The sequence below is a fragment of the Halyomorpha halys genome, unplaced genomic scaffold (assembly GCF_000696795.3).
Source record: "Halyomorpha halys isolate HHAL.00 unplaced genomic scaffold, Hhal_1.1 Scaffold142.1, whole genome shotgun sequence".
Taxonomy (NCBI): domain Eukaryota; kingdom Metazoa; phylum Arthropoda; class Insecta; order Hemiptera; family Pentatomidae; genus Halyomorpha; species Halyomorpha halys.
Window position 1 is genome coordinate 474,756 of NW_027113471.1, and position 16,565 is coordinate 491,320.

Here is a 16,565-nt window from a genome sequence, read left to right on the forward strand (position 1 = left end):
ATTGAATAGTACTTTGATGGGAATCCTTTGAGAGAACAGCAATGGTTTGATACGTGAGGGAGATTAATATAATTTTTATATAATCCTTTTGGGAGTAATATCATTCAGAAAAATATCATGAATTTTATTATATTTTTTCTCAGGACTTTATTTTATACCCTTTATCCACTTCATTATACTTTTTATCATCTGAACAATGCTTTGGGCTCTTCTGCTCATTTACAAGTCCTACAAATAAAAATATTTACAATTAACATCTAGTTACGTCCAACAAAGTATACATTGCATTGTAATAAAAATATAGTCAATTTAAAATCACATATATCCACAAATTAACAATATGGTAAGGAAAAAATAAGAACAATAAATAGAACAACAAATTTTGGCTTAGTCTCAAAAACATTTTAGATCTGTAAAGGATTATAAATTAGCAAACTGAATGTATATTGTAATATGCTCTTTATGAGTAAATAATATATTTTGATAAATAAAGGGTTTATAATATGTTTTTTTTTATGTATCATTTTAATATTGTTAATTTGTTTTTGTTTATCCAAAAAGCAAGCTAACCAATTTTCATTGTCTATAATAACTTTGTGATTCCAAACAAAGCCAAGATGGCGGTACGTATTCTTCAGTCAAGTCCGTTGAATCAAGGCCATGTGAGCAGATTCAAATATCATAAAAACTTTTTAAACTCTTCCCTCATAATTGAAAATATAGTAAATTAAAGGAAAAATAGAAATCAACAAATAGTGAAAATGAATAATATTCAGAAAATAAATCATTTGGAAAAATCCCTAACTGTTGGGGGACAATCGATGTTTACATGTAACCTCAAGGCAGGTTTTGGATTTTGGAGGGAACAGGCAGTCGTGTCTGGGGCGCCGAGAGAGAAAGAACGTCTTGATGATGAGGAGGTCCTCATCAATTTCTGTCCAGCAAGAAGAGGAAGCCATTTTGCACGCCAGAACAATAGAAGAAAAGAAGACACTATGGAATCATCAAAGGAAGATCGTGAGCTTGTTTAGTTTTTGTGTACATAAAGTTAGATACATGTGTAAAATAGATTTTAATTGTAATTATTGTAAATGCCTGTTTCTGATTGCTAGTAACCCGCCCTGAGATTAAGAGTCTTTTTATATAATAAAATTATATTATCTATTTTATATTAAAGTTATTAATTTAAACCAAAATTACCTTTTATATTTGAAAAAAGTTTTATAAAACGAGTAAAGATTCTTTTTATTTTATTTTTAATATTTTTAAAATTATTACAATATATAGTTAAATATTGAATTTTTTTTTTGTAAATGTTTAAGCACTTTTATTATTAAAATACAATGAAAACTTTGTTGAAACTTAGTTGTATCTAGATGTAAATTGTAAGTATTTTTATTTGTGGAACTTGATAATTGGCTGAACAGACTGAAACGTTGTTCAGATGATATAAAGAATAAAGAAGTGGATAAAGGGTATAAAATAAAGTTTTGAACATAAATATTATAAAGTTGTAACAAATAATATACTTTTGAACTGAATTTGTAAGATCAAAACTAATTGTTTATCTTTAAAGTATGTCCTAAATAATTAATTACATTTAAAGTATGTCATAAATAATTATTTATATTTAAAGTATGTCATAACTAATTATGTATATATGTTTTCTAGATTGAAAGATTCAATGATCTTCTGTATGATCTCATGTTCAATTCCACTGAAAATGATTTCCTGCACAATGTAGGTTCAATTTGTTATAGCTCCTTTGAATTAATTATTCCTCTTTTAGTTTATTGAGTGAAAAATTTACATGACTATGATAAAGCTTATCTGGACATATGAACTTGAGCTTTGGAACTCTACTAAACCTTCAAATTTCTCTCATATCTAATCCTTACAATCCAAAATCCTCAATGCTCTGTACTTTGTCACAAATAAAATCATCCATGAAGACCTGAATGTTCCATAAATAACCAATCTAGTACAAACCAGATACTAATCCTTTCATCATATACTCCCTAACCACCCAAACCCATTAGTTTCCAACTTTGCTCCCAATTCCATTCCTGACAATCCTCCAAGGCACTGAAAAAGAAGATGGCCTCGAGACCTTCTAATGCAAAAATGCTATTAGAGTGCTACTAATGGGAAGTTTTTCTACATGTCTATATCATAACGTTGTAATTTAATTGATGTATTTTCATGTAAATACAGTTGTATTTGTTATTAAACAAAAAAAAAAATTACCACACTGAACCAGTATTTACTTACTTCTCAACACTGGTTCAATGTGACCCAGAATGGGCAGTGTAATGGTCTTATAAAAACATGACTGAAGTGCACCCAATAATTAAACTAAGCATGATAACAAAATTTCACCACTTTATTTTAAAATATTTCAATACCGAAAATAAGATATGTCATAACGGTATATATTATTAATGTATTAATAACAAATATTACTTTTCCAACACTATTTATATCAACATTTAACCACTTTATTTTAAAATATTTCAATGCCACAAACAAGATGTGTCGTAACGTTATAAATTATTAATGTATTAATTACAAATATTACTTTTCCAACACTACATTAAGCTTTAATAGTATTTAAATCAATAACATATTTAGCTACCCCAAAATATTATGTAAAGTTGAAAGTAAATTACTGTCTTTTTTTTTTGCATCATTCCACCCAGTTTTGTTTTATAATCTTAAATTATTTACTTTTTATATCAAAATTTAATCCAATACTAATTAATAATAATTTCAATTTAGAAAAAACTGGGTCTTCATATGTCAACGAAACGTGAGGTCTTCTTTACAGCATGTGGTTTCTTTACCATCGACTACTCTCTAATTCATTCAGTAAGTGAGAACCCAACCAATATCTCAGTAAAATAATTAATCCTATGAGTATCACAGTGAAGATACTTTCCCAAAACTTTATTAGTACAACGTACAATTATCTTATAAAAAGCGATGTTTAAGAGTACTCTTCAATCTTCTGGATGTATTTTTCTAATACAATATACACTTACTGATTCTGGTTGGTTCTCTATATCCATTACATCTATATATAATTTATTTCTTCAATTATGTTAAAATAATTTTCTCAATTAAAAAAGAAACCGACTATCATAATATCAGTGTCATAGAGACATACAGTACGTAGTGATGCATAGGGAACTAACCAGAATTGACAAATATATATGGTTGTATAATATAAATAAACCTTGAAAACATAGAAGCACTCAAAAATGTCAATAAAAAAAAAGATGTTTTCAATTTCACTAATATATATGGATCGTAATATTGGAACTATTCAATAGTGATGGCAATGTAATTAATATATAATTAAATGTTTATTTTTAGTTAATGAGTTGAAGTGAATAACTTTTCCTTATTAAATTTCTTTATTTTAACATTTCATAAGCAAAGTTTCAGGGCCGTCGCCCCATCATTAGGTACTTTTAACACAATTACATCCTTACATTTCAAATTTTATAATCAAACTGGTCTCATTATTTAGTCTTATGTATATAATAAACACAATAATCATTAGTGCTATCTGTTTGTTTTAAATAAAGTAATAAATAAAATTTCATTTATAAAATAAGGAGAAATCTAAAAACATTAATCCAGGAAAGGTGCAGCATTATGCTCATGTTGGGAAATAAACGTCAATATTTTGCCATTATTTCTTTATACTTTTGTCTTCCTTCCGTTAACCCTTTGATGTTGTTATTGCTGTTTGTTTACATTACTCCCTCTTTTACCTCCTCCCTTACTGACACATTTCTCTCACCAGTACACTCCTAACGTGACATTTTATTTTTCTCATTTGAGCATTTTGCTCACCGGGACACCTCCTGTGTTTCTAATTTTAAATCATGAACTGAGGCAAAAAGATCTTGGATCTTTTATGAAATATGGATTCTTCAGCCTCTGATGGAAGAGCTACAATATAAAATTTCAATTCCATATTGCATTGAAAATAATCATAAAGTTTTTTGTCATCAAATCCGAATATATAAAAAAAAGACTAAAAATTGTCTATCATGAGATAAATGCTCACATGTCATCTCTAAGGGGACAAAAAAGTAGGGTATTTCTGCCGAGTTAAAATAATTTGCATAAACCATTCATTAAATAACTCACTCAAACTATTTAGTATTTGTATTTATATATAATTTAATTTTTTGTTTGAGACTATTTCATTTATCAATTATAATAAAAAATATTCATATAGTCTCAAAAAGTTTATTTTCTTGTAACTCCTGCATTTTGGTCGTTCTCAACGATATCTTATTCATATCACAGCTAACAATCTCATTAAAAGGTCGCAGGCTATTATGCCTTTGCCAAAATATGTCTTAGTTAAATTAATCTATTTTTTTTCACAATTTTACTTATTCTAATCTTATTTAATTTACACTATTTATTACAACCTCATCAACCACTTTATTTATAATTTATATATTTTTTTTATTTTTAGACAATTGCAGCTGCTACAACTTACTTAGTGATACTGGTACAGTTCAGCACTTTTAGTGAGGTTAATGCCGCTCATCCATACACAAAACATTTTTGAAAACTATGCTATTTACAAAAACACTAATTGGGAATAAAAAAGACTATTCAAGAATTGATGATCCTGAGAATAATATTGTAGTACAAAATTTATACAGATTTATTTGCCTTTATTTTAAGGAAATAATTGTCAATTGTGAATCAAGTATAAATAAACATTGTCATTAGTAATAAATAATTGTGGTTTATATTGTTAATATATTGGGTTGTAAAATAAGCTCATAGCGTTTTTCAAAATTTCAATTTAATCCTCTCTGTGTTTATAAAATCATGTTACTTGGTCAATAATGTTAACATATAATTAAAAAGGATTAGTTAAGGTGCTTTTATGCATCAGTTTCAACCGAGATTCCTTATCTTTAATTGGTATTTTGCTTGTTCAAAATGGAAAAGTAAAACATTCTTGTTCATCATTTAATGATTTTTTATTTCCAAAAAGGGAAATCCATTGCATAGAGGGTTAACAAAATTTGCAGTGAGTATGGCGATGATGCCTTAGAAGAAAGCATCGTCCGTAAGTGGTTTGCTCACTTCAAAACCGGAAATTTTGACTTGTAAGGTGCAAAGCGCTTGGGCCGTCCTTCAACTGTTGATGACCAAATTCAAGGATTGGTCACAGACAACTCTCACTCGTGGGATATTGCAGAAGTGCTTAATATATCTCATGCAAGTGTCTCATAATCCTCACGTATCTTTACAGACCTGGCAGAAATTGTTGGAGTTTGGCTGAGATGTGACCCCCCACCCACCCTATTCAGCAGACCTTGCTCCAACAGATTTTAACTTATTTCTGGACTTTAAAAACTGTCTTAACGGGAAACACAGTAATTCACTCGAGGACTGCAAAACGCACATAGAGGAGTTCAGTATTTCTCATTTTAAATAATGTGCCCAGGCAAGAAGATCTTAGATGTTTTCAAATTCTGGAATCTTCAGCTGCTGATGGAAGAGCTAAAATTTACAATTTCAATTTCAAATTGCATTGAAATTAATCTCAAACATTTTAGTCATCATCACATCCAATTATATAAAGAAATAGTACATATAGTCTACCATAAGCTAATTGCTCACCGGGACACCTCTTAGCAGACAAAAAAAGTAGGACACCCCTACTGGGTTAAAAAGGATTCAGAGTGTAAAGCAACCATTAATTTATTATTTTTATTCTATTCTAGAGGGATAAGAAAAAAAAACTTGATATAAAAAATTCATCGAGTTACAGCACTTTGTTGCTGTCACACAATTAATAATATGTTTATTACTCACAATTAAAATCAAACTTAATATTACAATATAATTTTGAAAGAAATTGTATTATTTTTTTTGTTAATTGTTCATCTAAAAACTTTGCAGTCTTTATTTTGAATAGTAATTAATAATTTTGTAAGGGATAATTAGACAAGTGAGCTATTTTGTACTTTTTTGTAAACCCCTTAGGAATACATTGAGGTTACCATCCTGTACTAACCAGAGTGAGATTGGGGACACAGTTTTTTTTATATTACTTCCTGAAATAAATAATAAATACAATTACATATATACCAATGTGTAATTTTCATCTTTTGTTGCCGGATGGCATTATAAGAATGGTTGCTGGGTCCACTGAAGGTAGTTTATCAGTGATGGCCCATGTTTGCCTAGAATGCTCACTAGAAAATGCTTTTTTTTTTTTTTTCAAGACCTCCTTTATTAATAAATATGTATATACAATACGGAATGGGGCTATTCCTGCTGGTGTGTGGACACAGTGAATTGGGGAAGTGTATTAATAAATCAACCTAGTATAGTAAGTACAAGGTCCTCATACATTTTGTTAAGGTAATATATGCACACACTGAATTTAAAATAGATATCTAATTCTCAGACAATAAAAAAAATGGCATATTGATGATATGTGAGAATACCAATGTGTTTTTATAAAGAAATGTTAAATATAAATTTGAGAGCTTCTGTTAGGCTTAAGGTGGTGTGCTCTCGTGAGAACCAAGTGAACTTCGCGCTCGTCATCTTGACCCTTCTCGCTACATATATTATCCAAGTAGTCGAAAAGAGGCCTATCACATCCTATTTTAGCCCCTTCGGAGCTCTACTACGATGCTCTATTTGGTCAAGTATTTTTTGAATTTGTTACTTAAACATCCTTTACCTGCCTTTCCTTATACTCACAAGCTCTAAGAACCGGTTTTCCTTTGGTTTGTAGCCCACTAGATTAAGGGACTTGATCTTTCTGCTAGCTTAACTTTTTCCTATACAATGTCTTGAGAAGATTTACCACCAGCTTTGTGGTAATGTTGAAAGACTGGTTCCCTTTCGGTTACTCCCCGCCTCAGCTTTTGTATTTCATTCTTACGTACCTTTCCATTGGGGTAACACTCAAAATATCAATGAACACGCAGCATCGAGGCCTTCTGAGACTTCTTATTAATCTTCCTTGGTCAAATGGGATTTCAAAATTTTTATAAATCCGATCAGTAATCCTTCGGTCTTATCATTAGTCTATGATAGTATTATTATGGATTTTTCTTTAGTCCAACTAAGCGGCCATCGCCATCGTCCGATCGTGCTACTCTGGTCCAGTCAGGACTTTCGGCTTCAGCTTCGTTCCGACTTGCTGCATAGGAGTCCCTTTTGAGGTTGAATAATATACATTTCATTCTTTTTCTCGATTTTTTGCCCAAAACTGGTCACAATCATTGTAAAAGTAATCAATCAGATTAGAACGTTTAAAGAATTTAAAACTAGCGATTTTCTCCCTAAATTGTGTATTTTAAAAATAAAGGAAATCTTTTTGAATATATTAATGTTTTTCCTGTATTCTAGGTCTTTATAATCATCTATTTTTTAAAACTGTTAGATCCTTATGGCTTATTACGATAGATATTGTTGTTGCTAGAGGTACTACAGCATAAATCTCTGAACGAATAAGTCGTTTTTGAACGTTCATTGTTTAACTGTAAGTTATCAGTAATATGTTTTGGGGTTATAAATAATTTGAAAAATTTACTTTATTTTTTATAGAATCATATAAAATGGGAGATGAAGAAGAAGAAAAGGTAAAATTTTCCTTATATATTATTTGGGTTTTTAGTTCTCTGTTGTATCCTTCCAGAATAACTTATAAATAGATAAAATAAAGTTTATTCTACCAAATGAAGTTGTGATTTCTCAGAGTTACGATAAGCCCTTTCTGCTACCACAAGGTTATTTCGTCCCATAAATTTACATCATTTATATTTTTTAAAAATCTTTATTACATTAAATGTTATAGAGAGTTTACATTTTCGTTGTTACTCAAACCAATTTCTTATTATTTGTGTCGGTTCAAGATATATAATTTTTTTCAGTTCTTTTGAATGTTAGATTCATCCCCTTTTGTTCCTGATTCCATTGCAGAACAGCAGCTAATTCAGAGAATCAAGAGGAAATCAGATGTTCAGTAGAAAAAAGTTTTTTATTTTTATTCTTGTTTTGCTTATTTTTCCAAGTATACTTATGCCTTACCCCTGTATGAAGGTATAAACTACCTTATGTCTAGATATCTGAAAGATTAAATCTGGCATAAAATTATAATAATTAATATGATATATTGAGTTACAATTCAATAGTTTTATTTACTTCTCAAATGGCCCTATAATTAAGTATTCCTTCTCAGAAAAAATTCTAAATTTCTGTTGTATATACAGAACAATCTTGAAAGTTTGACAATTCTAAATCTGACTTATGCGGTAATTCATTAACTTGTGATGTCTAAGTGAAGAATATTTCTAGCTTGTCATAGTGGCTGAAACAGAATAGACTCATTTTTTGTGATCTGTTTGTCGATTACTACTAAACAATTTCTATAATGATTACTAATTTTCCTAACCACAGAAATTTGATAGCTAAACTAGCATTAGTCCAAATAGAGGGTGGGTGTATACTAATCATTAGAAATGTTATTGTAGGTTATAACCCACACTATTAGTATTATTGTTAAGTTGAATCCTAGCTGTCGTGGGCCGTTTGTTGCTCAGGTGGTTAGATGCAGTCTTGCCAATCTGAGATCTGCTGGCAGCGCCAGTTTGAATCTGGCCTGGGACATTGATTGGCAATCCCAAAAAATGAAAAACTTGACCCCCCCAACTATTGGTAGGCAGTATAGGACTCCAATGGGAGTCTTGGGCTAAAAAAAAAAAAAAAAGAAAGTCCTAGCTGTCAATTCTCTGCCCCATATCAGAGTGACAGTTGTGAACTTGTACCTTAAGTGTCCATAAATCAAAAACAGCTTTGCATCATCGTCATTCCAGAATATTTGATAATCTGACAACTTGTCCGTCTCATATTTGTTGGATTATAAAGATTAGACTGTTTTTAACTAGCTGTTTATTGTTCTCAGCTAAATAAGGTAAAGAACTCTTGTTTAAAATTAATATACTTAGTGTGATGGCATAACCTTCGTGTGAAAGGCCTGTCTTATTAATCTATTTTATTAAAAGCAATCAACAGAAACTTACTTATTGAAGATAATTAAAGATTTATTATCATTGTCTTTTAATTCGAATGATTTATCATTATGAAGAAGATTGTCGAGGGTGTGATCAAAAGGAAACAAAAAATAGTTAGCAATTATTTATTTGTCGATGTTTCGCCTCACTTTGTAGATGAACTGCATCAGGGCTAAAAACAATTAATATTATTTTGACCTTGTAGGATAAGATAAAAAAAAAGTAAATTAAGGTAGGATTAAAATTATGTTAATATAAGTGAAAAGAGAATTATATACAAATGAACAAAAAGAAGATTTTTTTTTCTCATATCTACTTTTCTATTTTTACGTGTTATTACATCTCCTGTTCTATTTCAACTATTAGTTTATGTGATTGTCTATTTTATACTATAACTACTTTTATTTTTTATTTTTGTTCATTTGTATATAATTTTCTTTTCACTTATATTTACATAATTTTAACTCTACCTTGATTTACTTTTTTGTTTCTTATTATCCTACAATGTCAAAATATTTGTAGTTGTTTTTGTATATTTTTAGCCCCGATGAAGCTCTACAAAGTGGGGCCAAATGTCAGCAAATAGTTGTTAACTATTTTTTGTTTCTATTTGGCCGCACCTCTGACCATCTTCTTTGAAATTTGAAAAATACGGTCAATCATTTATAAATATGATATTTATTATTGTATAAAATGTACTCTTTTACCAATTTTATAAATTACTTTAATGTTGTTTTCAGAAACTTTCCATTTTTGGTAAAAACATAGCCGAAATTCCTTGCTTCCGTGACAGTTATTTTTATGGAATCTGTACTGGCTTTGCTTCGGGCTTGGGCTACTTCATGTTTACTAGCAGGCCTGGAGTTTCAACTAACTTCGGAATGGGTGCCTTCTGCCTTTCAACATTATCGTATTGGTAAGTTTTATTTAGAAATTATTGAATTAAAATCATCCTTCAAATAATGTAATTTTTATAAGTTTACTTGATCTTTTCAAAATATTGAATTTGTATTACTTCTCACTTTCCTTGGAGTTTAATATATAAAAATGATAACAACTCCATAATCAATTTATAGAACTATCTACTACATACTGGTAATAAAATTATACTTCTGTTCTGCAGTGTGAGATATTTTGTTCAGGTGTAAGTTTTTTTCTGTTCATTATTCATTTTTAAAACATACCTCTTCTTTACCATTATCCTGAAGGAACTAAATATATAATTATTATTATTTTATGGGCAACAGACCATGGAGGCCTATGTCCTCGTGGTATGTATTAGTAAATACACTGTATTTCTACACGATGCATTTACAAATACATCACGCGTTTCTTGACGTGTTTTTTTTCCCAGGGTGGGTTTCTCACTCCCATGCCTATTTTTTGTGAGTGCCACCCATTGGCTAACGGGCCTCACAAATGCCCGGGGGAAGGTTGTCAGTGAGTTTTGCATTATTTTGTGCTTGAAAAAGCCCGGGTAGGACCGGGGATTCAATCTGATAACCCATGGGTTGGTAGACTGGCGTGTTTCCATGCTGCTACCGCTTCCCCCTATATAATTACATTTGATTATTATTAAAAATAAATATATAATTACTGGCCTAAAATTCAGTAATTATTTAATTTTAATTGATTATTAAAAAAGTTAAATATTTAATTTTTTTTTTTTTAAGTAGGTCATTTGTTTGAGGCAAGTCCTGAAAGTAAGAGTACTTACTTATTATTAATAGGCTGTCATGCTATTTGAATTTGTTTTTCAAAATTTGACTACACTGAGGATTGTGAGGGGTATTATGAATACAATGAACACCAGAGCCCCACATCAGTACAAACTTGTTTTGTAGTTTCCCTTTCTATAAAATATGTCAATAAGAAATCCTGCCAAGTGCAAGCTGCACGCTTTAATCAAGTTCCTTCTTGTGGAAGGAAAAACAAATGGAAAGGAGTGTATTTGTTGCACAAAAGCGTCCGAACTAAGGGCTTTTGAACTAGTTTGGTCAGGAAATTTTGAACCACTCTACTTCCCTGGCTTGACGTTTTCAGATTTTCATGTTTTCACCTTCCCAAAGATCTATGGGTTGAATAAACTTTTAAACCGACGAGGAGGTGAAACAAGAGGTCTTAAAGTGGGCAAAGGAGATGATGGGACAATTCTATGAGGAAGGCATAAAAAACAATTTTGCCACAACTAATAACTTACTTAGAATGGGAAGGCATTTAATTACATGAAAAAATAAATAACATATATAATATTTTTTTTATACAAAAATTTGAGTAGTCTTAATTTTTGGACATGCCTCATATTATATTTATAACCCACTGTTCTTTCTATTTTAATTCATTTATGGAAAGCATTGAACCTGCCGTTCAATTTAGTTTAGTCCGAAAAACTAAAGCATTCTATTTCTATTTCTAACTCTACCTCCATTTCAAACCTATTCAGTTCTAAAACATACCCGAAGTGAGTTGGATCACAACAATGTAGAATAAACTGCAATAGATAATTGTTGGTAATATTTTAATTGTAAAAGTTATTAATCTTAAATTATACTATCTAATTGTAGTTTTACAATAATTAATTGCTAATTTCTTTAAAACTATTGTTTTTCAATTATAGGGCATGATGCAACAATGGAAAAATACAGTTACGGAATGTCACCCTAATATAGTTGTATTATTGGCTAATCCTCAAGACTCACAAATTTATATATATATATATATATATTTTTTGTTTTGTAGGTCTTATTGTCGATGGAAATATAATGACCAAATTAAACAAGCAGCACTTATTAGAGCATATTTACAAGAAGGCTTGGTAACAGAAGGTGCAAGTTCTGCCAAAGACAATGAGGATATGATTGCGACTGTATAGTCTGGAATTCTCATGATTAGTCTGCTTTGCGGTTACATCATTACGACTAACTAAAACGCAATTCATGTAAATATAAATAAATAATGTATTTAATGTAAATAAAAGTTATTGTATTTTTTTTTCAATCCCCAAGGTAACTTAAATGGAATAAAATAATCCTTAATTTTTATTGTGATTTATTTCATATTCCTACAAAATTATTTTTAATAATTTGTATTTATTCGTTTTAAATTATACATTGATAACTTTATCATCACAGCTTCAAACTACCTATATCTTATAATGATATAGAGGAATGTTGTGCCTAGTATTTATGTTGTGAAATATAAATCTTGAAGAAAAAAAATTTATGTAGTTTATTTGGCAGAATTTTACAAACATTTTGGTTAGTATCCTATACCATAAGTGGACTTAATTTATGAGACACTTTTCCTTAACTTTCTATTTAATTTAAGTATTTATATATAAATTATTATGGGTCATAGTATTATAATTTTGATACAATTTAGGATTGGGACACACACCAACATTCATTTTTTAAACATCATAAAACATAATTGAATTATATGAAATATCAACTATGCACCCCTGCGTGGAGTCCCAGGAGCCAGTGGACAGCAAGGAGAAGTTGGGTCCCTCTGTCACATGCTGGGAAAATGTCCCCAAAACTCCTTCCTTACAACACGCCGACACCACAGGGTCAAAGAAGAATTGATGGAGTTCCTCGGAAAGAAAGTCTTCACCTGCTTTGATAAGGTTTATTGTGTTGACACAAACAGATCCATAAGATACGCTGATATTGTGGCACGGCTCTGGTCTTGGAACCGACAATGAGATTTGAGAATAATTACCTCGATCAGGTGGGTAGAGTGGAAAGGCAAAAGAACGTAATATATGAAATCTGCATCCCTTTCCTTAAAGAAAAATTCTGCGAGACCTTCAGAGAAAGAGTTCACTGTGAGAGGCCTCTGGTTTTGGTCTTGCGGAACAATACCAGATCTCAGGAGCTTCTTAGAAGACCTAGATGTTAGCATTGGGATATAGCCATCTTGGCGGAAAATATTATTTTGGACTCCCTGGGGATCATACATTACCTGAATGGGAAGTAACTCTGAGATTATTAATTGTTTTATTTTGTTTTTGGACCTATCAGTTTGTGTTTTAACTTATTTATTCATTCAAATATTTCTTTTAACCAACATTTTGTTTTGTTTTTAAATTTATATATTAGTTTTTTGTGTTTTTTTAATTTATTTATTTATCTGTTTTTCTGTAAACTGATCTACTGCTGTGACTATTATATCTTTGGTCTTTGCATTGCTATCTAATGATAAATTCGTTTAATTTGTTTAACCGATTGAACGTGTGTAGCAGATAACTGGAGAGGGTATGAGAGAGTGAATTAGGGAGAGTAAATTTGTCAATTAAATGAAATAAAATTTTCAAATAGATTGAAACTATTAAATAAAAAAATTAAAATGTTTGTATTTAGTGTATAGAAGATTATTGATTGGAAAAGGTAGAAAACATTTTTTTTCGTAATATTATGTAAATATATGTATTTTATATATGTCCGATCATGGATTGATTGCTATACTGTGTATTGTAGCAACCCAATGTATTTGGCCAGCGTGGCTAAATAAAGCCACTTCCAAATTTCAATAAAACTGATATCAGGGTCACAGTGTGTGACCACATGGGTGGAGTATTTGGATAGAACTTACTGCTGTTGGAACTTGTTAATTCTGTGCATGAAAAAGCTGGATTCCGAAACTACCACAAATTTCTTTTGTTTTTTGTTCGTATTAAATACTTACATTGTTTACTTCACAAATACAAATATTTCACAAAATAAATTCTTATATATGATCCCACAATTTTTTGGTACTATAGAATTGTAATTTTAACTAGTATAGAATTATAATATAATTTTTCATGCATATAGGTTTTCAATTGATTGTGACACCTACTTCCCCGTGATAAAGTACAAATCTTTGTCATTTAAAAAAACAGATTACTTATTCTTCCCTGTGTAGAGTTCAATTTTTGGAACAGTGAAATTGAATATATTTAAATATTATGTTTCAATAACTACTTCTACGATACAAAAATAACAAACACACTCTATGTCTTTAACTTCCTAGAATAACACAATCTCACCTTGAATAAGTAAAAATATATTTTGATAATCCATTAATATAGGAAATTACAACCAAAATTTTGTACACATCAAAGAATGTGCTATAAGGATCGTTCACTTATTTTTGTGTGTTTTACTATTTTTTATTGAAATACCAACTTCTTTTCTTCCCTTTGATAAAATACAAGTCTTTGTCTCTTTTAACTTAAAAAAATTAGTTAATATGTTTGAGGGGTTGTGTTTGATTGAAGTTGTATTAAGTTAATGGAATGACTAACTCCACATTCAACAGTTTCTGAAAAAAGTACATTTAATTTTTCTCATAGCCTAATTATTACTTTTTTCTTTATTTTTTATTATTATTGTTTCATTTAAATATCAATTCTTGAATTGAGGTTTTACTAATCTATAAACCATGACATAATCTTTCAGGTCTTCATTAACTTATTCAGTGTGTTGTTAATATTTATAATCACTTCAAGTGTTTTTGTATTTTAATTTTTCATTAAGGTTAAAATCACCATTAAAATGCATGGAACTTGAAGAAATCACATACACAGATAAGGCGTTGAGTCTTAAGAATTGGTAACTCATTGAATAAAACCTTTTTCAATGTTAAAATATTTGTTAATTACAATATTTGATGTCCGTTCAATAAGGAGTTACTTTCCGTAACTTAATATTAACATTATTCTCTTAAAATTTCCTAGAGATTCTTTCAACAATTTATGAAATTAGTCTTAAAAAAACTGATGAAGATAAAAACTTCAATTCATAAAAGTTTTCAGTTAGCATGCTTGAAATAACTCATGTATTCTTTTGTATGTAAAATGTATTTACTTAAACATCAGCTCTTATGTTTAAACTTATTAGATCTGATGAATATCTGCATTATGGGCTGAAACTTTTTTAATTAGAAATTATTTTTGACTATTTTGAGTGGTTTTTAAATGCCATCCAGACCATCTATCTTTCAACTATATTTTATTATTTTTATTTTTTTACTGTTGGCACTCATAATGATGTTAAACTTATAAGATCATAAAGAGGTGACCATCAGAATCATGTGCATTAATAAAAAATTCATTATTATATCCCATTCGAAGCCTGAGGACTAGTTTGACAGAAATTGAAGTATTCTCTCTCCCGGTCTGACTTAAGGACTGAAGGAGAGGTCCCCAGGAAAATATTTGAAAATTAGTTTGCTTAAAGCACCATTTTATGGTGTATTTACCTTTTAAAATGTTTTAAACCAACACTCAAGCGTAAGGAAACAATAAAACATTTCTAATAATTCTCATAAAATATATGTTGCCACTAGAGTGTACATAGTGTTGGAGGTATATTTCTTAATAATCATGAGAGATAGTTGACCATGGTTGACTTATACGAGAAGATGGTTGGGGGGGTGCGGTCAAAATGAAACACAAATAAGTTTAAATAACTCATTTAATCGTGCCAACGTTTGGGCCAGAATGTCTAGCCTTCATCAGGGCTAAGAACAGAACAAGATAACAACCGATGAATACAGAAAATATAAACAGAATGACATAAAGTAAATACTTGTCCAGAATATAATTAATAAAATTAAAGTGATGAAAGAAGTGGGGAATAAAATGTATATGTAGGTAAAATAACATAATTAAGGAAATAAAATAAAAATTTGAAATTATATAATCCAAAGAAATATGAATATTTTAGTATATTAATAATTTAAAAAATTAAAATTATGGAAAGAAAAAATAAAATTGAGAGAAAGAAAATATAAGTAACAAATAAAATATTTGTAAAAAGAGTAACTTTTTAAACTAAAATATGTAATTTTTTTTTTTAATAATTTACAATTATTCAAGTATTGTTATGTATTTTAAATATGTCATTATTTATCTGATTTGGTATCCTTTCTAATCAATGCTCCTTAGTTTTGGCTTTTTATTCCATTTTTTTTTTACTTTCTTGTGCAGTTCACATTACCATAATATTTGTTGTTTAAAAAAATAATTTAATTTTTATCCATTTTAGCCTCAACAAATTTTCTTTTCTTTACTAGTCTGACAATTCGGCCATCCTCAGAAACAATCTTAATATAATTTTTGAACTAAATTATTTAAAAACTCAACTTCAATTTCAACATTATAAACAAAAATTAACAAACCTCCGAGGATGATTACAAGCATTGTTGTGATAAAGTTTTAACAAATAAGCGACTGTGACAAATGAATTTTAATTTTTGTTTTTAATGTGAAAATTGACTAATTAGAAAGTGTTTTTTTGACCTGGGCAGAATAGCCTGCATGAAATTGAGTTTTTAAATCATTTAGTTCAAATATTGTATTAAGATTGTTCCTGATGATGGCTGAAACGTCGGACTTGTCAAGAAAATAAATGATTGGAGAAGTTTGTCGGGGGGTGCGGTCAGCAAAGAACAACATAAATAAACAAAACCATATTTATTTATTTTATGCCGACGTTTCGA

At 29.6% G+C, this 16,565-nt stretch overlaps 1 protein-coding gene and 1 long non-coding RNA gene across 2 annotated transcripts; both read left to right on the plus strand.

Annotated features, from left to right (window-relative positions):
• The first annotated feature begins 1,669 nt into the window (after nucleotides 1-1,669).
• Nucleotides 1,670-4,656, plus strand: LOC106678421 (uncharacterized). Its single transcript, XR_001342762.2, has 3 exons — nucleotides 1,670-1,740; nucleotides 2,779-2,868; nucleotides 4,499-4,656. It is a non-coding gene; the product is annotated as an uncharacterized lncRNA (long non-coding RNA).
• Nucleotides 4,657-7,510: 2,854 nt separating this feature from the next.
• On the plus strand, nucleotides 7,511-12,116 carry l(3)87Df (lethal (3) 87Df). The gene is made up of 3 exons (XM_014416903.3): nucleotides 7,511-7,646; nucleotides 9,818-9,993; nucleotides 11,817-12,116. Exons 1-3 carry the CDS (start codon nucleotides 7,623-7,625, stop codon nucleotides 11,947-11,949), a joined length of 333 nt encoding a protein of 110 aa, XP_014272389.1. The 5' UTR covers nucleotides 7,511-7,622; the 3' UTR covers nucleotides 11,950-12,116.
• The last annotated feature ends 4,449 nt before the right edge of the window (nucleotides 12,117-16,565 follow it).